Source organism: Mus caroli, chromosome 13, assembly GCF_900094665.2.
Source record: "Mus caroli chromosome 13, CAROLI_EIJ_v1.1, whole genome shotgun sequence".
Classification (NCBI taxonomy): domain Eukaryota; kingdom Metazoa; phylum Chordata; class Mammalia; order Rodentia; family Muridae; genus Mus; species Mus caroli.
The window spans coordinates 12620779-12646407 of NC_034582.1; the positions used below are offsets into that span (position 1 = coordinate 12620779).

The following is a 25629-nucleotide window of genomic DNA, read 5'->3' on the forward strand; positions in this document are numbered from 1 at the left end:
TGAAAACTATCAAGGTCAATTTAAGAATCCATTTGAAAACAAATATTCCCAGACATGTTAGTTCTAGTAATTTCTCAGCAGGGATTTGCTGAACATCAACAAAGTTTCACTGTGCAGTGTTTTCAACAGAGGTAAATAAACAAAGGTACATTTTGGATTTTGAACACACAGTTGAACATAGAGCTTTGGACAACTGATTGGAAATAATTAATTTGTCTCTTTTGGTACAATCAATCACTCCTTCGGAACTGAAAATCCCTGGAGTATCACATTCCTACTTACCCAAAGATCCATGTCTCTGAGACTTTGCAGGAGTTTTGGGCTGGTATAAGGAGTGTCTGTTTGGGTGCTGTTAACTGCTTCTGTGCATTGTATAAGAATAAATGGCCAACAAGATTTCAGTTTCACAAAATAACTCTCAATCCTGCCTGTTGCCTCCTGGTTATTCCTTTGTTATTGTGCCATTATCTGAAAAAAATGTCTATCCAATAATCAAAGGGGTAATCTACTCATCATATGTACATACATTTGGGACTTATGTGTGTGTATTTGTTCTTCACATGTTATAGCTTGATTAAACATTTCACATGGTCAGCTTCAATGTGTGCTTAAAACCTCTCAAGTGAACTCTTGGATATCTCTACCCCCTACAATAGGGCTCCAGCAACCTGAAAGCACAGGGCCTATAAGCACAGATACTTGAGAGTCTGAAGGAGGGTTGTATGTTCAAGGGCCATCTGAGCTACAGAGTGACTTCAAAGCCAGCCTGGGAAACATAGCGAGAGTTGTGTAAGCAGCCGCAACAACAAAACGTTAAAAAAAAAAATAGCAGGGATACACATAAGTGGCAGAGTAGTTGCTGAGCATGTGCAGGACTCTAGGGTCAGTCCCTTATATTGAGAAGAAAAAAATCAGAGCCACTCGTGACATCAAGCTGTTTAAAATAATAGAATTGTAAATTCTTGATTCTTACTCTTTCAACTAAGAACCATAAACCAACCACACAACTGGTATAAATCACAAAAGTAGGATAAACACTCAGGGTGCAAAGCCAGAGTGAAAAGTGTTCTATATTAAATTAATGTGTTATTATTTTATCTCTTGATGTCTTGTCTTATTCCAGAAGACACACGGACGATCTTTCTTTCAAATAAGTATGAGACTGAGTATAATTTGGAGAAATGTGAAAAGGAGTTTGCCTTTAGTTGCTACTGTGTTTCTTTTGATGGAACTCAAGGCAAACAGAGTTGAACTGAAGAAGCCTTCTGTCCCAGAAACCCACAGTACTGGATCTCCCAGATGAGAACCAAATAGAGTTTAAGATAATGTTGTAAAACTACAAAAGTACATGATGCAGAAGCCAGAACGAATGTTACAGAGATTAATCAGACTTGTTGATGACACTGTCCGGAAACACATCCACCCCCTAATGTTTCCTTCTTCCGTCTCATTTCGCTGCACAATAAAAATGAGGAAACTTTGAGACTGTGGAATGGGAAAGACAGCTTAGACAACGCAGGACTACCAAATTGAATGTATAGACACAGACATGTATTTTTGTCTGGAGACACAGAAAACCAAGAGCTAACATTACATATTTGAAACATTATTTACATTTACTGCTTACACCGAAACGTTTGGACACCACATACAGTCACTGCCACATCTGAATTAGGGTTGTAGACTTTTAACGAGTTTCTCCTAGGGGCACATTTCTGTCCTTCAGAAAGATGTGAGACATAAGAGGATGGAGTACCTGACTTCAGACCACTGTGCTATAAGCAAGTACACCCATATGCACAGCTTTTTGGAGAACCACAAATGGGAATACTGAAGAAAAACCTGAATGTGCACTGCTTTAGTGTCAATAACTAAGCTGGATTCACTGCACTCATGGGATACAGATTCTGAGAAGACCTACAGGACTGGCTAGCCATCTAATTGCTTTCATATTCATCCATGCTTGTGCACTGTGGTATTTTTTCTCTCCTTTAAATGATGCTTAAATTTTATAGCTGTCTAGATATTGTTTATATGGCCACAGATAAGACACTTGTACTTCCCATATGTAAGAGATATAGAATGTTAGTGACATAATATTGAAGTGTGGAGAAGGAGCAGGAAGAGAAAAATGTCAGATATGAACTAATGTGCCAACTATGCTAAAATACACAAAACATAAAATTACCATTTTACCACCTTTAAATAGACAAATTGCTTTCAGTACATTTACCACATTGTATAACCATCACTATATTCTTTTGTGTGGCTGAATCATATTCCATTGTATACTGCATATTACTTGGCCTCTAGATTCACGTTGTTTCCACCCTTTGGCTATAGATAATGTCGCTGGTTCACAGAACTTTTCTACACTCCTGTTTCCAGTGTCCTGGCATATATTGCTCAGAAGGAAACTGCCGAGCTATTTGGTAGCTCTGTATAACTTCATCAGGAACCACAATAGCTTTCCCTAGCAGTTTGAGAATTCTTATACTGCAAAGAGGTTGCAGTTTCTCCATGTTAGCATCCAAACTTCCCAAACTCACCATTTCAGGGTAGTTTAGAGTAGCCATCTGCAGGAACGCACAACACTTCCAGATGACCCTGAAAGTCAGTGTTGAATGCCAAAACCCCATATGTTAAAGTCCTAAAAGATTGTACAGTCTAAAATCCCTAAAGATAAAACTCCAATGAAACTAAATTGTGAAGAAGTAAAATCTCAAAATGTTGAAACTCTAAAAGCTTAAATGGTCAAAGCCACCACACTCACAGAAGAGAAGCGAATATCCAAAGTATAGGAAAAAGTTACAGGGAAGGGCTTGCTGGGCAGTTTCATACTACTGCACCTTCCAGAGCCCCAATACCCTCTGCTGGAGAGGCAGACTTTAGACAATGTAACGGTTCCCTGTGTGAGAAAGAAATGTGTCCAAAAATTCAAATTTGATTTCCTGAAATAAGGTATCAGCTCAAGTTGGTAGAGAGAAAGTGTGAAGAAGTTGGAGGGTAGATATATGAAAAGGCTGTAAAGCAGAGCCAAGGGAAGTGGGCAGGGCACCAAGAGCCTATCCTGCGAGTATGGTGCCAGCACTAGACATGAGATAAATGAAGCCTATTCACAAACTCCCAAAGAGTTCATAAAGGTAAACAGATAAAATACTATAAGGGAAGAAGTAAATTACTAAGAAACTGGTGAGTGGCAAGTATCAGCTGCTCTGTACCATATTTAAAAATATCACTGAAGAGAGAAGCTTGCCACCTCACCTGGTGAGGGTTAGAATTAACAAACTTTAAGACAGGGAGTAAGGACAAACTGTGAGAGCTTCCATGAAGGTTAGAAGGCATGGCACTTTTCCTTACAACCCAGAAAAACATTGTGCTTCTGCATACATGAATTCTGTAAGGAGTGTTTTTAAAATGTGTTCTTCTTCCTCCCCCTTTTACAAATTCAGATGCTCTAGGGTAGGGTGTATCCAAAAGTCTGTGTTTACTGAGCTCTGAAGGTGATAGTGATGAACACACAAGAGGGTTGTTCTACCACACTTGGGACAGTGGTCCAGGAAGCTCAGCTAAGCACCAAGTATATACTAAGCTACGAAGTATATACCAAGTATGTACCTTACTACATGCCTGACACATCCTCTCCCCTTCCATATATTCAGTGAATAACCAGGAATGGGAAGACAATTTGGACCACATAAAGTAATACACTCCAGAGAGCAGGCTCTTGTTTACAAACTTGAGACTCAGAATTCTAGGAGGTCCTTTCAGCAAGGTAAAATGAGAGACTTGGATTCCTTTTTTGATCAACAGAGGGCTGGGCCATCAATGGCTGACCATAATCTCTATAGACTTCCTGAGAGTTGTGGGATTTCGTCTTTGGCCTCCTTTATTGGAAAGTTGGCCGGCTTGTAGTATTGTAAGACTCTGGCAAGCCTTAACTTACTGGAGACCCCCTGAGTGAAAGACTCAGAGTCGGGGATCGATGCAAAACCAAGATGAATTTTATTGTTCCAGCATGCTGGGGTCGCCTGCACACAAAGGAGAGATTGACCCTGTGCAGCATGTTTGGTGAGTTTTTATACAGTTTTCAGAGCAACAGCCATTAGGCACATTGTGATTGGCAGAATAGTGTGACTTTTAAACTGGTTGGTCTTTAGGGAATGAGGTGTTAAGACTTCCCTTATCTGTAGGTGGCCAATGGTTGGTCCACAATGTGTCTACAGGTTCTGGGCTTCCCCCACTTGCAGGTGGCCAATGGTCAGTAGAAATAGAACTTGCAGTTTGGGTAAATTACCCTGTCAAGGAGTGCAGAGTGAGTAGGAGAGATGAATTTTTAGATGAGGAAATTCTATTAGCAGGTTTAAATAAAGAACAATGCATAAGCAAAACATAGAGGAGAAAACCTAGAGGTACATGAAGAAGAAAACAAGAGGCATTTAAGTGAAAGCAATAGATACTGATAAGTTCAACAAACCTGGAAACATTCATTCGTAACCTCAGAACAACAGTCTTTAAAATTCTCCACACACTAAAAGCTGGGACAAAGCAGCTGCCAGTGCACAGATGTCAGGTGGCATTCACACCCTACCACAGAGGGGTTCTGAAATGAACAAACCAACAATTCCAGGTGTTTCTAAGACATTCTTTCCCACTTTTTCAGAATGGCTAGAACCATCTTAAAGCCATAATCCGTACTAAACAAGGTGAGGTCAAACAGGTACAAAGTCAGCAATCACAACCACAGCTTCACATAAACAGAAATCAGGATTTCCCAATTCCTGTGATTAGGTCAGGAAATCTCAAATCCCTGAACCAATTGATTAATACAACTCTGATGGCTTCAGGAAACAAATCGAAGTGGAGTTAGTTAAGAAGAGGCCATGTAAGAAAAGCTATACTTAAACATAATTTGTCCCTTCCTTCCTTGCCTTTAGGGGAAGTGCGATGGAAGATGTTGCCCAGATCATAGCCCCTGTTTAGGCAAAGTTCTAGGTTATCATCTCAGTATCCTTTTTGCACTTTGATCTTAGTCATGCTGACAAAGGAAACAAGTGGAGCAAGCTAGACAAGCCCCTAAAGCGAGGTAATCATGACGGATGAGCATGGGGCTGAGCTGTTCCAGCTGGCTTCCCAGGCCATCAGCAGACCCTGTGTGATGTATTAGCAGGAGGAGCCCAGGTGCGGAGACCTTGCTTGCAGGCTCACCGAGTGCAGTCAGGCCATTAACTGATGGAAGCATTGAGTAACTGATGAAAAAAGCATGCAACGGAACGCCAGCCAGGAAATGGTTACAAATTAGAAAAAGAAAGAGCTATCAAGGGCAGAGGGGCCTCCTATGCCACAGCCATAAAAGCACTTCCTCTTTTTCTTGACTTCAGAAGCACAGAGTGGAATTCTCTCCTTATGAAATCTGTCCCAAGTCACCGGCTGCACTAAACCCCAACCTGTCCTTTTCGATGTGTTCGCACCACAGTCACACAGAAACAGATGTTACTGTTTTGCTGTCACGTTGTTAAGGGAAAGTGTCACAGGACGTGGGGAGTATCAGCTATTGACCTTTCCAGTGAGATTCTCCAGCACCCCATAGATTCTTTGGTTCTCTAAAAAATCTGGATCCTTCAAGTTAGAGAAAGTTCACCAGCATGGTGATTCTGACAGGCTCTGTGACTGAGTTTAGCAGGACTTCCCTCAGCTTGCAAGTTTGGTGTGATTCTGACTCCTAAAAGTTTATTTATCTCATGATTCCGGTTGTACTGTCCTGGCTATCTGAGAATCATGGCCTCAGGCCGGGCTCCTATCCTCCTATAGCAGTCAGAATCTGCATTCGAAAAACACACATCCCTCTCTCTTTCACTCCTCCCAATCAAAGCCACAGTCACATAGAAACAGAAATCAGCTTCAGTCACCACATTTCTCTTTGTCTCTCTAACAAGAAAGCTACTTTTTTGAACTAAGCTTAATTGCAGCATCCTCCCACCAACAAACCAAGCACATATGGTGTCCTCTGGAGTTCGTAGAATGAATGGATCAGCCTGGACTCTCCATATTTATTATGACCAAACACAACCTATATTTATTTCTCTTTCTATTTTGGATTGATTTTTAGTGATTTAGCTAATCCACTTCTTAAAAATGGTTTCTAGTTATACGTGGGTACAGGTTGGGATGTTTATAGGAATGATACTGTTCCTGATATAGTCAGCAGGAATCAGTTCTCTCCCTTCAGAGACAGGCTATCCCAAATGAAGATAAATAAACTTTACTGTCAACAAAAATTCCATTAACTCCTTTATACTAAAAAGCAGAATTTTAACCCCAAAGCTGAAACCCTTACTAAGAATGTAATCAAAATACAAATTTTCCAAAACAGCAATTAGGGCAGGATCTGAAGAGAAGCTCGTAGGCAAAGAGCATTCCTATCTTGAGTGCAGAGGCCTTAGAGGTACTGAAAGAGGTCACAGATCACGTATATACAGAGATGTGGGCTACAGACAGACAGAGGCCATGAGCATGCTTCCATGTGGTCCAGAGAAAAGAAGACACAGAAAAGAATGGAGGCAGGAAAGGGCCATAACAAGACTGTGGAACCCTATAAAGACATCAAGTGAGACAGTCAGCAGTTCTCTTCTGTGAGAAACTGTGAGAAAACCTAGTGAAGAGTCTGAGCAGGATCACACATGCCATAGCTTCCTGAGTTGTCCTGGAATGGGCTTCATACAAAAATACTTGCATTTCTAAAATGGTTGTTCTAATTTCATAGTCAATTTCAATTTAGTCATCATTTTAATTCTTGTTAATGTTTATTCTTATCACAAGAATCCTATTTTTAATATTGTCACCTCATAACTCATTCATCAATCATACAGAAAGTCCAGCTCACCAGATCAAGTAAGATTAAGTAAAAGTCCAAATAACGAAATAACAGTCAAGGTTGTAGTCCAAGTGCCATATTCATTCTATCACTTAAATGAAATAATTCCTCCCAGAATATCACACATGAGCAAGCATAATGGTTACAAACCCAAAATAATTTGATCTGAGTTATATTATAGACTATTTATATGAATAATTTACATATTATTACTGCAATACTCTATAATAACAATAATTTACATGAAAGTATATATGTATATATATATATATATGTTGGTAGAATATTGATAACTTTTACCCATGTACAATTTATTATAAGCAATTTATCAAACCTCGAAACTACCTAGTGATTTCATCAGGTTTTAGTCTATTTCCATGAAAATATTCTAACAACTGATAGTAAGTTTTAGTAACATTTTGCATTAATTATCTCATATTTTCTCATAATTAGATACAAAAATATGTTTTTCCCCTCATGAAATAGAGAAAAGACATGATGGGGCTCAAGTAAAGAAAGAATACATAGAAAGCATGTTAAGAATTTTATAAGGGTAAAATGATTTTATGTGAAACTACAATGGTACACACATATCACTGTGCATTAGTCAAAACACATGGAATCACAACACGCACAAAAAAAATGAATGGTAATATGAACTACAGCCTTAGGATGCAGAAATGGGTCAGTGTAGGCTCCCTGATGGCAACACATGCACCACTCTAGTGAGGCTCCTGAGAACAGAGAAGCAGATGTGTGCTAAGGGGCTTTCTCAACTGTCTGTGAACCCCAAACTCTCTGAAAAACACAAACATGAAAGAAACTAGAAAAATCCATAGCTTGTTTGAGGACTAAAATTAACACATGAAAAAAAAAATACAAGATGATGTAAAACTGAGGTCTGTATACAGAATGTTTGCATTTGAATATCATAGAGTTATCACTAGATATAGTATTATATCCCAGCACACAAAAGGACAGAGATTTTAAGATCCTATCTCCACACAGAAAAGTTGGAAAAATGTGGTAATAGTTATAAGGGAAAAAAAAGGGCAAAATAGTTAAAAGTTGTAATGATAAAGAAAATAAAGTTTCTATAGAGTTAATTATCATGTATGTACATTATGTTCCATATACAAAACTATAGAAATAATCCTGTCAGCCAATGGTAGATCACTTAACTAAATTACATAAATATATTACTCTCTTGAGGTCACTTCTAATTAAGAAAATTACTTTATTTTCTTCCCTTTGCTTATTTCAATTGCCAGAATTTTAGGATAAATGTGGGTATGTTCACAATGATGATATTGGGTGATATTAATACCAAATTCGAGTGTATCTGATTGTCTACCATACTGAGATTGAACTGCATCAAACCATCTGGAGACCCAGTGGGAATAAAAGAGCCGAGTGAGTGCTTTCCTGCCCACTTGAGCTGGAACCTTAGCTCTCTGCCTTCAGACCTGAGTGACACTGACAATCCTGTTGGCTTTCCAGCTTGCCAGTTGAAGATCCTGGAATTTATCAGCTTTCACAACCATTTCATTCAATATTACAGTGAAAGATAATGTAGTCACAATACAAAAACATGATATTATTTCTCTAAAGAAATATATGGATAAAATTATTGGTCAAAGTTATATTGAAATGTGGTTAATCTTACATTGGCATTCAGGGCAGGGCGTGGTAGGGGTGGCTAGAGGCTAGGGATCTGGGCAGAAAGATGTTACAGACTGTGGGCAAGCAGGCCAAAGACTGTGGGCAAGCCTGGCACAGATACTTGGGAAAAAGCCGATTGTGGTGTTCAGAAACCCAAGTGACCTGAGTTTTAATCCAGGATGGGCAGCTATGCCCTGGGGTAAGTGAGTGATTTCTCCTTTCTAAATCTCCCTTCTCCTACATAAGTCTGTTAGATTATAAATCCCTAGGATTCGTTTTCTGTTCTATAAACCTAAAATTCCACTATTGATAGGAAATAATATTTAGAGGCTCTTATCCAAACTGTCCTTGCTTTGTTGTTGTATACTACAACTTAAAGTCCATCAGTACTCAATAAATAATACATTAAGCAAGCTGTTTTGGACATCTTGGTTTAATTGTGAGGCCTGGAAATGCCCTGCCTTTTGGCAAAGTCTACACAATATCAATTACTTTATTAACTTTGCGAACATATAATGAAAAAATAGGCACATTACTTTAAAACAGGCTTGTTTAATCTAATTCTCTTTCTTAATCATGGAAAAAGCCAATTTATGAGAATAGCACATTTCATATCAGGTAATTTATTTATGATGAAAATTATGTAACTTCACAGTACTGGATGCAATTTAAGGTTACTGTTTGTGGGGTAGAATGAGGTTCCAGTTGTTCAAACAGCCCTTACTTACTATGCCTCTACTATACAGATTGCTGATCCATATCTAGATCAGAGCTAGCCTGGGAAGCCTTGTTAAATTTATTTCAAAATGGCTTAATGAATCATTGTCCAAGTTGAGACATTTGAATATTGTAATGGAATGTTAACTACTTTAATGCCAGAACTCCTGTGACCTACATTTTATACAATTTTGGTTTGAGAGACACATATAGCTGAATTTGTTTGGTCACTCTTTAAGGTACTCTCACAAACATTCCACTAAGCCACAGAAAATGCATTAAGCTCTCAGTGAGCGATGTGCCTACATTCCCTAATGTGATCTTCATCACAATCACATAGTTCTCTGGGTGTTTCCTGAGGCAGAAGCTTGAAGGAACAAGGCGTGATTCTTTTGTAGTTTAAATATTTAGTGATTTTATGTATTATTGCAAAATTTAAATATGGAGAAAAGAAAGAAAAAGGGGCAGGGGCACCAGCACACTAAATCTCTTTCCAACATGTTGTCTGATCCCTTACAACCTGGACATGTGGACCAGCTCTTACTTTCATAAGATTTTTTCCTTCCTTTTTTGGGTTCATTTTACAGCTAAATCTGGACCTTACAGCATTTAATGTCCTGAAACTTTCAGGTAAGCCCATATTTTACATCATATTTTATTTCTAGTCTTGGCAGTAAACTCAGAATTAGCCATTAAGTCAGGATTTCTCATCTAGTCAACTCCAGGAAAAGTCACAATTGAAAAGGGAGGAAGAGCCAGAGACCTTGACCAACAGGAATTACATTAAGCTGGTAGAAAAGCATTCTTTCTACTTGGGCTCCAATGGGAAGAAAGGAAGGCTTGATTCCACATCAAATGAGGGTTTCTTCCAGCAGCGGGGCTCCATGGAAATCCTTTCACTGGCCTTCATCCAATAAAACTGAATATGTCAGAACGCTTCAACTCCACCTCCTCTCTCCATGCAATCAAGTGAGATTCTGAGATCTAAGCTATTATTTCTAAAGAGGGAGGAAAAAGAAGAATTTGTTCCCAAAATATCTGGTTCTCCACCCCCACCTTCCTTCATTTATGAAGCAAACCATCTAAATCTCTCAGGCTATTTTTCCACAGGCTTGTTTATAATGTGGTAATGATTATGCTAATACCAGCTGGGAATACATCTATGTGGACATGTTGTGCGAGTGTGTCAGGGACTGGGGGAGGGCTATATGAGCACATGAGGAGAACTATTCAATAAAATTATAGTACATATGTAGCCCTCTTTCTGTATTTACTAGTTTTGGTAAGCCCCTTCTCAAATGGGAAATAGACCATGTTTCCTTTGCAGAAGGATAGTTATTGAATAACGAAGACCATGTGTCCTGCTATATCTTATTTGTCTGAACACTGCAGCTATTTTCTAAACCAAATTAATAACAGTATACTAAACTTATTTCCCTAGTGAAAACTTCTGTCTACTAACAGTGTCAGTATGTGCACCCAACTGAGGCCAAAAGCACAGGTCATCACTATAGAAGCAACGTCTATGATGGCACCCAAATGAGGAGAATCAAGTTTTTTCATTCATGGCATCCCAAAGAAAACTGATACCCTTTAATTAAATGATTCTGGTACATAAGCAAACACTATTATATCACTGTCCCTACAAAGAGGAGAGAGTGTACATTTCAGGAAAGACAGACAGCTCTTTAATGAAGAACTTATCACCATCATCGCTTTCCACATAATAAAATGCATGTGGAAAATCCCTTGCAAGCAACCCCTGGTGGAGATTCTTACTTACCTGAATCGGAGGGTATGCTAGTGTCTAAAGGAGTGCTATCTTTCACACACCCACTTGCTCTCTAAGGAGTTTACAAATACATTTCTGTGGTGTGGTCAAAATATGTTAGGGGCACAAAGACAAGATGCTAGGGCCAAGTCCTCTAGGTGGTTGAAAATAAAAGAAATGTTTCCCTTTCTACAGATACAAAAATAAAAACAACAACAACAACAAAAAAAACCCACTTTCACATCACAGCCAAACAGAAGAAAAAAGCAATAGTGTAGAGAAACTGCCTTCCTTTTTAACCCTTCCCACAGTCAGGTAACATACAAGCCTTCATGAAACATCATCTGTATTACTGCAAACTTTGACCTTCACAACATCCAAATAAAGGCAGATTTCCTGTAGTTACAATTGTAGTTTTAAAAATTAAAATATAGTGCATTTCTGCCTTCCATTTCCTCCCATCAGCTCCTTCCAAGTACACTCTCTTTGCACCCCTTCAAACTCATGGCCTCCTTTTCCTTGTTATCATTGTATATGTGCATGAGTAAACAAGTATAGAAGCCAATCAGTCCACTTGATGTTGCTTGTGTGTATATGACTTCAGAGCTGATTATTGGTATTGGATGACCACTTAGGGACTTATCCCTGCAGAAGATGAATCCTTCTTCTCTCAACAATCCTTAGTTGCCTATAATTCTTTGCCTAGGAGTAGGTTCCCATGAGATCCCCCAGTTCACAATAGATAGCTGTTGTTATTGTCCTTATTTAAGTCCCGGCAGGGCAGACAGGTACATTGATGAAGTATCATGGATGTAGCTTCCCTGTCATTGCTAAAAGACACATTCTTACAACAGACTTCCTGTTCTTTTGATCCTAACCCAGTGCATATAGGCATAAAGCACACTTAAATATACTCTATAAAAGCACATTAAGATGATTATACTTCCTGTCAAGCATTGTGACTAAAACATTCCATTCATTCCACAGCCCGTCCATTCTCTCCCAAGTAAAAATGCTTTGCGGTATTTTCTAATGAAACTTTAAATGTTCATTACATTTTTCATACAAGGAAAGTTCCTAACAAAATCAAAAGTTACAAGAGCTAATGATGCAAGCCAGCAGATAAACCTTTGCAGGTTTCCATCTGAAAGTCATAACATAACCTTTTATTCTGTGTGTCACTAGTGCAGAAGGATTTTGAAGGCAGAGCTCTTCAAACTGCAAGATGTTAAACAGATGTACTGCCTAGTCTTCCAGTTCTAAGCTATGAGGAGTCTACTTCCAGCTTCTGAATTGTAGCCTTCATTTAAAAAGAAAAATTATCAAGACCTTCGGGTTTGGAAATTTGTTTTGTTGTTGTTATTTCTCAAACTGTATATTTGTTTAGAATCTGATTTTAAAATACATTAATTTTGAAATAAGTAAGAAGTGTTAGTTTAGACTTTATTCATTTAAAAGCTTATTTTCAGCACTATGATCTCCACTTCCTATAGCAGGTGCTGGAAGCCCAATCCCAGATGTTTTGATGTGTAAATAGCAAGTGAAGAATTTGAGAAATGGACAGAGATGCAAGAAGAAAGAAGGCATAAATAAAAACAGACATGTTGGAACTGTAGTCCATCTGTGTCTGTCACTAAAAGCCCCTTCTAAACATCTTGGCTTTGTTTTCCACTGGTGGCTTTTATGTTTAACTCTTTTCTCATGTTACAAAGTCCCTCTCTAAACCATAAACTAGCTATAGTGATTGCTCTAAATATTCACCTAGTTATTCATTTCCAGTGAACCACATTCTATTCTGACTTTGACTGGAATAAGTCCTACATTCAACTTCACTGTGTTTAGATTGAGAATCCTACCCTGTGGATGGAGTAGCCATTACCCCTTGTGTTCAACTGCCTTTTAGTTTGCCATTTGCTTGTGTTGTTAGCATGATGAATGGGGTTCTTAGAACATGTTAGCCCCTGTTTGCAATTTAAAGACCAGTTTTAATTTCTTTGTTCTTACTCATTTATTACTTGAAAGAATTTCAGAATGTATGGCTGTAACAATATAAAATATTATTTATGTTTTTTCTTATTTGTCTTGATGCTGTCAAAGAATTTGCATCATTTCAATGAAATATTCATGACCAGAAAAGCCTTTACAGTATAGCAATGGCTTTATAATACCTTTAGCTGCCTCCTCAAACACCTTCTGCTTATCAAGCTAATCAGTATAAAGCCATAACTAGGGTAGGGTTGAGTTTGATTTAACTTGACCACTCATTTGTCATACATAACACTGACAGGAGTGGAGAGCATCCCTTGCTTGTGAAAAGCACCAGTGTCTATGGAGGAAGAAAGTCATACATGGCAGAGTCAGATATACCTGACTCTCAGTCATGAATCTAGCACCTGCATAATCTGTGACTGAGGGGTTACTTTGTTTACCTCATGAATAAAGTGTACGATTGTTGCATTTCACTGCTAACATTGTAGTCTATCATGTGTGAACAGCTATCCTGAGCTCTGTGAAAAATGAAGAACTCCCTTTTTTAGTGGGGTTTCCTTGTCTTCACCTGGTCTGGGGAGCCTGACCCCAATCTTCTACCTGAGGAATGTCATGTAATCCCTGACAAAATTATAGGTTCAACTTATTGAATACCTCTCCATGCAAATGAAACATCCATAGGATGTTAAGCCTCAGCCAATGAAAATTCACCCTAAGAACAACACATTTCCACTGTCCAAGTTTCATATATATAGCCCTTGATTTAGTACAAATAATGTGTATGTGCATAAGATGTTTGGTTGACTATGGCCTAAGAGAGCTGTTTTCTAAAAGAGCTGTAACACTGAAATCTTCATAAGAACCCTCCTTTCCTTGGCAGCCAGGCGAGGATCCTGTTAACCCACCCATTATAGACTTTGTTTCATGCTTTCTTGCCAGTGTACATCGAGGTCTGAGCAGCCCAAGGGAAGAAGCCAACTGGAACTGGGCTCTGCTCCATCCATCCCTGCTTGGTGTGCAGCAGTGCCTGCAAACCCCAAGCGAGAAAGCAAAGAAAACAGAACTGCAGATGATGGCAAAGAGCGTGGCTATGTTTACATTTTCCACCCCCACCCTATAAGGACTAGACAGCTCCTAAATGAACATGCAATGTCTGAAAGCCAGGGCTGTGTAACTTTTGGTCGTTACTATTTGCCTCCTTCTATCTCAGCTCCAACCGACGAGTACCGTTTTGTCCATTTAAAATGAACCAGCCTTTACCCACTGCCAGTGTCTGCCAAGGGTTTGCTGAACTCTTCACATTATGACTCCTTAACTCCATTGATGTCAGGTGCTTTGCTCTTTTTGGTAGAAAAGGCTAAATCAAGCACTCTCTCCTCTTGATAGCATATTATAATCACTGGCTCTCAGACAGTGTGTGTGTGTGTGTGTGTGTGTGTGTGTGTGTGTGTGCACGCATGCCTCTCTATTTAATATACATCTGCTTCTAACAGACTCTTACAAATCAGGAATTACTTCCACACCTCCATTTTATGAACAGGAGCCCATGGCAGAGCTCTTTACACTTCTTGTTTTTTTTTTTTTAACTTCCTATCTTAACAGTTTGTAAAGTTGTTGAAGATACTTCTAATTATTGCCTAGTATTTCTCTCTGCATAGTGCCTATCTCTTCCTGCTCTTAGTAAGTTTCTAGCAACAAGAAATGAATACTTTTAAACATGATCCTTAAGAAGCTTCTGGAAAATATTATTGGGAATTATTCCAAAGAGCAGAGTTGTAGTTGATCAAAACAAATCCATTTACTGATTCCATAGCTTCCATAGCACTAAAGCTCCCCACAGAACTGCAGCAACAGATCAGGCAGCCCACGGGTCATCACAGCTCTGCTGCTACTTGGCTACACCTAGCTTTTGAGCAATTGATACTTTTCTTGGTGTCACTTTAGTGACTTCTCATTCTTGTTTTCATTTGTGCCTGCTTGCCAGTATATTTAGGTTTCATGGCTCTATTTCTCTTAGTCATTTAGTTTATATAGCTTCAAGAATTTTTTAATTAAATACTTATAACTTCTCTTTACTCTCACCAAGAGTATAAATTCCTTTAACATAGGGACTATATTTTTTGCTCAGTTTTGTGTTCACTGTAGCAACTACTATAAAACTTTTACAAAAACACGCAAAATGTGGACCCCAAAACAAATGGAAGTTGAAAGGATGACAAATGGCCAGTAACAAAAGAAAAATGGATGCTTTGAATTCTGAAATAAGCTGAATCCACTCTTTCCTTGCTAATGTGACTTCTTCTTGCTAGCTGAACTCAAAATGTCAGAAATTGCTTGTTGTCATTTGAACCAGACATCTCAGGCATCTGAATGCTTGTTCCCAAGTTGGTGACACTGTGTGGGTAGCTTTAGAAGGCATGCTCGTGTTGAAGGAGATGCATCACTGGAAGCAGGCCCTGGGGTTTCAAAGGGCATGTGGATCTCTACTGACCTCTATTTGCTTCCTCTTTACCTTTGAAGATGAGCTCCCAGCTTTTTCTGCCACCATGCCTGGGTCCTGACTGCCACACTTCCCGTCCTAGTGATGGACTCTAACGCCTCTGAAACTGTAAACCCAAAATAAACACTTTCTTCCCTACATTGCCTTCGTCATGGTGCTATATCACAAGCATAGAAAAGTAACTAAGATGTCACTCATTAACAAAAACAAAACAAAACAAACAAACAACAACAACAACAAAAATGCTACCAGTAGCTACACACAGAAGAATGAAACTCAATCTTCATTTTTGACCCTGCACAAAATTCAACTGCAAATGGATGAAAGACCCTGAATCTAACAGAGAAAAAAGTAGTAACTATATTAGCAAAGGGAAGACTTTCTGAACAGGATTCCAATAGCACTTGCACTAGTTATCCAACAATTAATACACGGGACATGATGAAATTAATGTTTTCTGTACAGCAAAATACATCATCATTTGAGTGAAGGAGCAGCTTACAGAAAAGAACAAGTTTTGTACTGGCTGTACACCTGATAAAGGGATAGCATCTAGACTACATAAAGAATTCAAAAAATTAAACACTATGAGAACAAACAAACTAAACATTGGAACATAGAACTAAACAGAGTTCCCAAAAGATGAAAAACAGATGGCCAAGAAACACACAGGAAACACACAGAGAACTGCAAGTTAAAACTACTCTGAGATGCCATATTTCCACAGTCACAATTATACTCAAAACATAAATGTTGAAAAATGCTAGGATGGATGTAGGTAGAGGGGAACACCTAATCACCACTAGTAGAAATGCAAGCTGGTGAAAACACAGTGGAAATCAGTGTGGCAGTCCCACAAAAAGTAAATAAACAAACAAATAAGCAAACCATAGATCTTCCATATCTTCTACCTGTACCACTCATGGACATATACACAAAGGACTCTACATCCTACACTAGAGATACCTGCCCATCCATGTTCATCAGTGCTCTAATCAGAATATCCAGGAAATTAAAATGGCCTGATGATGAAATGATAATGAAAACTGATAATGAAAATATGATATCTTTTTATAATGTAATGTTATTTAAAAATTAACAATAATAAAATTATGAAACTTGCAGGTAAATGGATGAAACTGAAGCAAACATTCTGAGGTAACCCATATCCAAAAAGACAAATATCACATGGTTTTTTCATCTCAACTGTGGATGCTAGCTTTGAATCTTCAGGCATTGTGTTTACTTTGGAATACAAATAGCATTTAGAAAATATATAAGGTGACACAAAGAGAGAGAGACTGCATTAGTATGATGTGATACAAAGGAAGTGTAATAGTTTACATGAAGTGTAAACTACATGAAGTGTCGTAGGCATTAGGGTACAGAGGACATGCAGGGAGAGATTAATAATACTAAAGACCTTTTGCAGCACACATGGACTAATACTGTAGAAGTTTCTCTCTCTCTCAATATCTCTCACCCCCCCTCTCTAACACACACACACACGTTTACATAAAAGAGTGTAAAATGGTGTTGCACTATAAAATGGCAACACCACTCCTACTAGACACTAAAGCAGCAGTTCTCAACATATTCATCATGACCCCTTGGGGTGTCAAATGGCCCTTTCATAGGAATCACATACCATATATCCTGTATATCAGCTATTTATATAATGATTTGTAACAATAGCAAAAGTATAGCTATGCAGTAGCAGTGAAAATAATTTTATTATTGGGATAATCACAATACAAGGAACTTTTTTAAAGCATTAGGAAGGTTGAAAACCAATGCACTAGAAGCTAACAGATATCCCAATACCAGGAATGAATTATTTGTTTTGAAGTTGCCTGACAATGAGATTCCAAAGACTCCCAAATATTACAGATTTTTGCCTTTGCTCTACATTACCCATGAAAACTTGACAGTAAAACACTATTGAGGATAACACTACATACTTGAGTAACAACATCATAAAATCAAGCAGGTACTGTGCTGGAAGCTTCGTCCTTTAATAGCTAACTTCAATATTACTGGCAGGAGCGATGCAAGCTACTGATAGAGAAGAGCAACTACCAATAATGCCCAGCTGTGAATTCTGTAAGCTATATCTATGAGTACTCTAGCAAGACTTGTCTACATGTAGCATGAATGTTATGGGAACAACCACCCACTTTATACCTTTATTGGATCAAGAACCTATGGCTACCCAGGTCATAAGCCCTAGAGGATAACATTCCCATAACATAATGGGAAGAGTTGGTGCTTGGGGGTGAGGGGACATAAGATCAAAACACATCATATGAAACTTGGTACTCTTGAAAAAAACTAATGCCCCAGTGTAGGGGAATGCCAGGGCAGTGAGGTGGGAGTTGGTGGGTGGGAGGGGGAGCACCCTCAAAGAAGCAGGGAGAGTGAGGATGGGACAGGGAGGTTCCACAGGGGAAAATGGGAAAGGGGATAACATTGGAAATGTAAATACATAAAATATCCAAGAAAAAGAAAGAAAAAATCCACCAAAATTTTTAAAAAAATTAAAAAGCTAAATACCAAAAAAAAGGAGTTTTTGAGGCACCAATGTACTAAATTTTGAAGTAGAGAATCTCCCCTTGATATATGCCACCAGTCTCCCTCAGGCACACATAGAAGGGCATTTGCTTTGCTATTCACTTCAGGACCTTCTAGAAATCAAACTAGTTACTTAACCTTGGTAACTCTCAAAGAACTGCTATTATATAGAGATAAAAAATGGTTAAATATCCACTTTGTTTGATAATATTAATGTGCCCAATGGAATGAACAAACATTTACCCAGTAGCTAAAGCTGAAATTACATTGTGTATAATTAGGCAATGGTCTCACAATCAATTGTATCATCCTGAGTACTTGCTCCCCATTCTGTCCTCAAAGCTGCCAAATCACACAATGACTAAATGACCGCTGTGTTACTATTTCATTGACCTGATTGTTTATTAGTGAACATGAAGGCTGATACTTACAGACATTACAGCTATGTGCAATAAAACAATACTATTCAGTAACTGCCAGTTAATCTATCATGCCTCTTATTCTCTATTCTATTGCACATGATCAAGATTGTAGCAATATATCAGAATATATTATTCAAAAAGAAACAAAATCTATGCTTATATTTATATTAACTACGTATGGTAAATGATTAGAATATTTTTCTGCCAAAATTAAATTTCTTTTGCCTTAGTGCAAAAAGTACTCATTTAAATATCTAGTTATAGCTTTGCACTGTACTTATTACCATCCCCTTGCCATGTGAGTTTGAGCATGTCTCCTTAAGAGGCAGACCAATATAAACAGATAAGTAAATAAAGATTTTCTACTCCAGAGACACTGTCAGAATTTACTGCTATACACGTGAATGACTTTGCAAAATTGCATAAACTATATTCATTTTCACTTATTTTCACATTTCAATTGTGTCTTGGTTACTAACAACCTTTAGTTAGTAAAACTAACAACTCTACCATGATTTAAAATACCAAAAGCATTTTCTTGGGACTAACTAATGTTAGTAAAAGTCTTACCTTTTTTGTCTTGTTATTAAGAAATAGCTTTATTTGGTGTTCTTTACCCAAATGATGATTTCTCACACAATGCCAATAGAATAGGAGGCACCACCACCCACCTTACCTAGAAATAGACTAAAAAAGTGTACTCCTTCAGCTCCCATGATGTATCTTACTACTTGAACAACTCTTACGTCAGTTCCCTTATAATGGAGATATCTCCTTTCTTGGGCTAGCTGCTAGCCATCTCACAGCAAAAGCTGGGGTTACTTCTGACGTGCTTGGTACACAGCGTGAATTCCATATTCCCATCTCATCCACACATGTGGTTTTGTATTCCTACCTATGTTCGCATCGCCCAGGACTTTCTTATTGTTCATTTATCTTCTTGAGTAAGGAGATTAAAAAATGAATGAGAAGCTCAGAATCTATACATATTTCCTGTTCAGTCTTCATTCAGAAAACATCTTGGCTGAGGTGGCAATACTTGCTTCTTATTTCATTCTGCACTGCAAGCCTTTTCTTTTCTTTAGAAATATTTGACAAAAATGCCCCAGAGTTAGAGCTTTCTTATTCTATTGTTTACTATCCTTGACAATATGTAAAATTATACAAATATATCTGGTCTGCATGCAATGCTTATGTAGCAATAATGCTGATTTTGTATTACATAGATTCAGACTCAGCAAGAGCTTACAGGACAGAACACTCTGCCCTTACAAAACTTTCAATGACATAACTACTACCATATCTGGTTTTAAAAAAGGAAGAACAAGCGAAGATATTGAATATTTTGACTATAAAAAATCTAATCATAAGTCTTGGTTTTCTTTTTTCAATTTTATTCTTCAGTAATCTCATAAGTGAATACAATATATTTAGATCATATCGACCTTTAAATATGTACAATTTAAAATTCTTTATATTGTTTCATAACACCTATCTAAGGATTCTTATTAATTAGTAACAATCCTGATGTTTGTGTTCTTGAAGAGGCTCTCAAACATTTTTTTAAAATCCAAGTATTGAAAAATGCTAATACTAAGTGGATGTATTCACTGCCTTGATTGTAGTAATTATTATGTCAAAATTATCCATGCCAAGTGATGTAAAAATAATAAGGTATCATTTCTACCAATCTTAGTATTCTCTCAAATCACAGATTTATGGAGTGCCTCCCCCTAGCTATGCTACATTATCTGGCTTTCACCAGTAATGATATTAAATTGGCCATCTACTGATGGGTTCCAGTGAGGTTGTACAGACACAAAAGGAGGAAGGATAAAGAAATAATGTTTTATAGATAACCATGTCTGGAATGTCAACAAAAAATATAGTATATGAATTCAATTGCATATGCTAGGCATAACAAAAACACTTCAAAATGATTAATTAAATGAACACATACACATTATTTTATCTACTTGCCTCAAATAAAAATTCCTTTCTGGGTAATATAGTTAAACTGTATAAAGTTAGCCTTCTGCTATTCTGTTTGGACTAAAAAGAAATCCCTTTAAGGGTATTGAGTTTGTACTATATGGAAATGTTCCTACAGTTTCTTAAAACACAAAATGTTAAAAATGCTTTAATCAATCAATTAGGTTACTAAACAAACTTAAAATTTGAAATCAATAATTAAAAACATCAGAATTATACTCTAGAGGCAATAAATATATCAGGAAATAATATTTTATTCATGATATAAATAGTTCCCTTATTTATTTTTAAATGACAAATTTTAATAAAATGATTTATGGTTGTATCAGCTTTATAGAGTTGTTTTAGTTAATGAGGTAAGATAATAATAAAATGGTGTTGAGTTAATTTGAATATAATTAAAATATAATGTTTAAAATTACTTATGAAACATTGATTTGTAGTTTCTAACATTGTACTGTAAAACATAATGTGGACAATTGTTTTAGTGATATGATGAAATAAATGTTACATTTTAAAAGGATTTGTGAATAATAATGAAACTTCTTTTGTAAAATATTAACCTGAAATGCCTTCTGATGATGATCATTGCTTCTTTAGGATCAATTGTGGAGAATCGAATCTATCAGAAAAGAAGATATATACATACAGAGCAGTGGGGCGCAGTTCAGATTTGCATACTTCAAATATGTTCTTATCTTTCTTAATTTATTGGGCTCCTTCAATAATATCAAAAGTTCTATAGTTCTTTCCATTAAAAAAAAAAGTCTTACTTAAGTTTCAGCTAAGTAAATGTTAACATTCAACCCCCTCTAAAGAGAATGGACTCCAGACTAACAATCTTCTTCCTTGAGTGATGGTCTTCTCTTGGTGTCCCACAGGGAAACAGAATGCATGGCATAACACTTGTGTGCTCTGAAATTTTCTAAACTAAATTTCCTTACTCTGTAGTTGTATGTCACTCTAAATGTAAAAGTATTCGGTCATGTTAGATAGATGTTGTAGAAGGTGAAAGGTGACACACTTTTGACAGCCTATTTGAAATGGTTTCCTCTGGTCTACTCCACTCCTTAGGCCTGCTCCTTTTGGTTATTTTATCTTATCTCCTAGATATCTAGACAGGTCAGAAAGGTTGGACTACAATTTTCTACATATATGACAGAAATGTGGTATCTTCAGCTCCCCCTGCAAACATATTACTGTATGGTGGGCAAGGGCTTTTCATTTTCATCTACTTTAAGGACAAGAATGATCATTAATTCTCCTAATAAAATTTTAGTAGCTTAATCCCCCAAAGCACTTACCACTAAATAAATATGATTTCTCACCCTTATATCAATACAAATTAAAAAGCCTTCAAAACTCAATAAGTCTTCTGTTTGTGGGAATGAGGCAGACATTGAATTTTATGTCAAGATGAGCACTCCACTTATTCTGGGTTGCTATGGCAAGCTCTTTCAGCAAGGTGTTTATTTGTAAACATGCATAAACTTACCTTCCCACAGAGTTCTTGTAAGGCTAACTCAACCCATCTTTTCACTTTCATATAATGTTTGCTTTTCCAACCCACATCTGTTTCACTCACACCAGACTCCTGGAGATTCTCTCATGTTGCCACTTTCATTCTTCCCTTTGCTTTGAATTATCCCTCTCTCTGTCTATTTGGAAGGCAACATTAAAACCTCACTACTCAGTCTGTTCTTCTCCTGACCATCTCCAAGTTGAATCTACCTATATAAATCTGCATCAGAATATTTGCTTGTGAGCACAACTCTCCCTACAATTCTACACTCTAGGCTTCCAGCTTGCACCCGCCTCATGTGTCCTTTGCACATGTCTACCCTAAGAGGGGAAAACCTGAGTGATTAATTAAATGTATGACATAGATAATCACACTCTATGAGGTAGGGATTCAAAGTTAGACTAGTTGAATCTGAAATACAAGTCTTTAGTGATAGTGGATAAAATGCTTACCGTGATTTCAGTTGATTTGTGTTTTAAACCTATGAACAATAACTGCTAGTGATCCTGAGACACATTTAACAAAAGAAAATGCAAAACAACATTGGATAAATCCAACATATGGTAAGCACACACTCATAACAATATTTTATTTTGTTTGTATTAAGTTAGCATCAAGGACTTTCAGATTACAAATCCAATAAAGCACGCAAGTTGACTTCAGTATGCCACAGTCTAGACAGAAAGCATACTTCTCTCAACTTCCTTCATGGTCACTGGATTTAACCACTTAGTAGTGGTATTTGAAAGGTTAAATGTATATCCTACTTTTGGCTACCTTGATTCTTTATAACTGTACTGTCATGGCCAGAGGGAATGTTGTGTTTAAAATAACTGTAAAGGCATGAAGGAAAATCAGTCCTAAGTAGGCATTTGCTGTAGCTAAAAATTATAGAACAAACAACTCTCAACTTGTTATAAGTTGCAACTGAAAGCATTCAAAGGGAATGAAAAATAGCAGTAAAACAAGAAACAAAAGTCCTTAAGGGTGAATCACAGGCCTTCCATAAACAAATGTATCACTGAGAGTCATAGTTTGGGAAGTACTTGGCACGAGAGGCTACAGACAAATGATTATGTGAGTAACAAAGGGATGCGAACTGAAAGCACTGAAATTGGATTCAGGAGAACAAGCAGGTGAAAATAATTCTTCAGGCACTGGGCTGGGCTGGCCCACAATGGACTCTGGTACAGTCCACCCTGGAGTTGATCATGCAGCTTCCTCTGCCATTTTCTACCCTCAGAAAACAGCTTAACCTCTATTGGGGGTACACAATGATTATGTTCACTTACACTTCCAGCAGAGAGGGCAAACTCTACATTCTGCCATTCATTCACCTTTTAGCTCATGGCATGTCCCTTAGAAGACTTTTCACTAGTGATAAAATAAGCAAACAAATCCTTTCGAAATGTATAGAAGAGTATTATCCTGTTCTTCAGATCAGGCTGCTGTTAGGTAACTGGCAATGAGCAGATGGCTCCTCCACTCTTGGGGATCCCTGTGGCTTCTGCTTAGATGTCTTGAAACTGTTGAGTCCATTGGAAATTCCCCTCTCACATCTCACTGATTTCTCTGGATTAGTATCAGGCTAGTATCCAGGACAATGGCTATAGAACGTTGTGTTATGCATTCTCCAGGATTTAGGTCTTGCTTCAGGTCCTCTCAGAATGGGGCAGTGGACAGGGTACTCCAGTCTGCTTATGCTTCTTGCCCTCTCACCCAAAATTCTGTATGATAAGAAAATCACAGCATACACTAACTTTGTTCTTCCCTATCTTAAAGAGAATTTTCCTCCCATACAGTAGATACTTCAAGACAATTATCGTGTGTGTGTGTGTGTGTGTGTGTGTGTGTGTGCACCCGCACGCATCAAGGGTGGTATCAGGGTCTAACTGGCTTGCAGCCATCAATCTTCATGAATTGAAGAATAAAGAGGAAATCAAGAGTACCAAAAATTTACACACATCATTTTAATGTGTATAAGATATTATTGTAAACATATACCTAAACCCAGTTTGGAAGAATTAATTGTCTTACAGTTAACTTTCATGTGAGCTCTTTTGGGATGTTTCTGTGTGATTAATACATAATTCTGCTGTGACCTTTTCATTGCTTCAGAAAAATAGAACAAAATATAGATCATATTGTTTTTCTCACTAACTGAAGGATTCTAAATTTGGGTATGGAGATATGGGTTTGTGGTTAAGATCACTTGCTCTGCTTGTAGAGAATCGGGGTTCAGGTCCCAGCATCCACATGGTGGCACATAACGAATTATAATTCCAGTTACCAGGCTTCTGGTGCCCTCTTCTGTCTTATATGTGGACTGCATTCAGGCAAAACAAATCTTTTTTTTTTTTTTTTTTTTAATTTGAAAGAATAATTTTTTTTATTACATATTTTCCTCAATTACATTTCCAATACTATCCCAAAAGTCCCCCATAGCGCCCCCCACTTCCCTACCCACCCATTCCCATTCTTTTGGCCCTGGCATTCCCCTATATTGGGGCATATAAAGTTTGCAAGTCCAATGGGCCTCTCTTTCCATTGATGGCCGACTAGGCCATCTTTCGATACATATGCAGCTAGAGACAAGAGCTCCAGGGTTCTGGTTAGTACATTATGTTGTTCCAACAATAGGGTTGCAGATCCCTTTAGCTCCTTGGGTACTTTCTCTAGCTTCTCCATTGGGAGCCCTGTGATACATCCAATAGCTGACTGTGAACATCCACTCCTGTGTTTGCTAGGCCCCTGCATAGTCTCACAAGAGACAGCTATCTTTGGGTCCTTTCAGCAAAATCTTGCTAGTGTATGCAATGGTGTCAGCGTTTAGAAGCTGATTATGGGACGGATCCCTGGATACAGCAGTCTCTAAATGGTCCATCCTTTCATCACAGCTACGAACTTTGTCTCTGTAACTCCTTCCCTGGGTGTTTTGTTCCCAATTCTAAGAAGGTGCACAGTGTCCACACTTTGGTCTTCATTCTTCTTGAGTTTCATGCGTTTATCAAATTGTATCTTATATGAACCCACACACCTATGGTCACTTGATCTTTGACAAGGGAGCTAAAAACATCCAGTGGAAGAAAGACAGCATTTTCAACAAATGGTGCTGGCACAACTGGTTGTTAACATGTAGAAGAATGCGAATCGATCCATTCCTATCTCCTTGTACTAAGGTCAAGTCTAAGTGGATCAAGGAACTTCACATAAAACCAGAGACACTGAAACTTATAGAGGAGAAAGTGGGGAAAAGCCTTGAAGATATGGGCACAGGGGAAAAATTCCTGAATAGAACAGTAATGGCTTGTGCTGTAAGATCGAGAATTGACAAGTGGGACCTCATGAAACTACAAAGCTTCTGCAAGGCTAAAGACACCATCAATAAGACAAAAAAACCACCAACAGATTGGGAAAGGATCTTCACCTATCCTAAATCAGATAAGGGACTAATATCCAATATATATAAAGAACTCAAGAAGGTGGACTCCAGAAAGTCAAATAACCCCATTAAAAAATGGGGCTCAGAACTGAACAAAGAATTCTCACCTGAGGAACAAATCTTTTAAAAAGAGAATCAATCTGGTAGGGAGGTGGAAGGATCTGGGA

General features: G+C 37.8%; 1 protein-coding gene across 5 annotated transcripts in view; it reads right to left on the minus strand.

Annotated features, from left to right (window-relative positions):
• Positions 1–25629, minus strand: part of Sugct (succinyl-CoA:glutarate-CoA transferase) — a 778692-nt gene that overhangs the window by 304977 nt on the left and 448086 nt on the right. The window contains exon 13 of one of the 5 annotated variants that reach the window (XM_029468351.1): positions 20963–21120. The exons of the other annotated variants lie outside the window; for them this stretch is intronic. Coding sequence (XP_029324211.1) covers positions 21013–21120 — 108 coding nt within the window. The 3' untranslated portion in view covers positions 20963–21012. Of the gene's footprint in view, positions 1–20962; positions 21121–25629 lie in introns of those variants that run through there. 5 annotated transcript variants of the gene reach the window in all.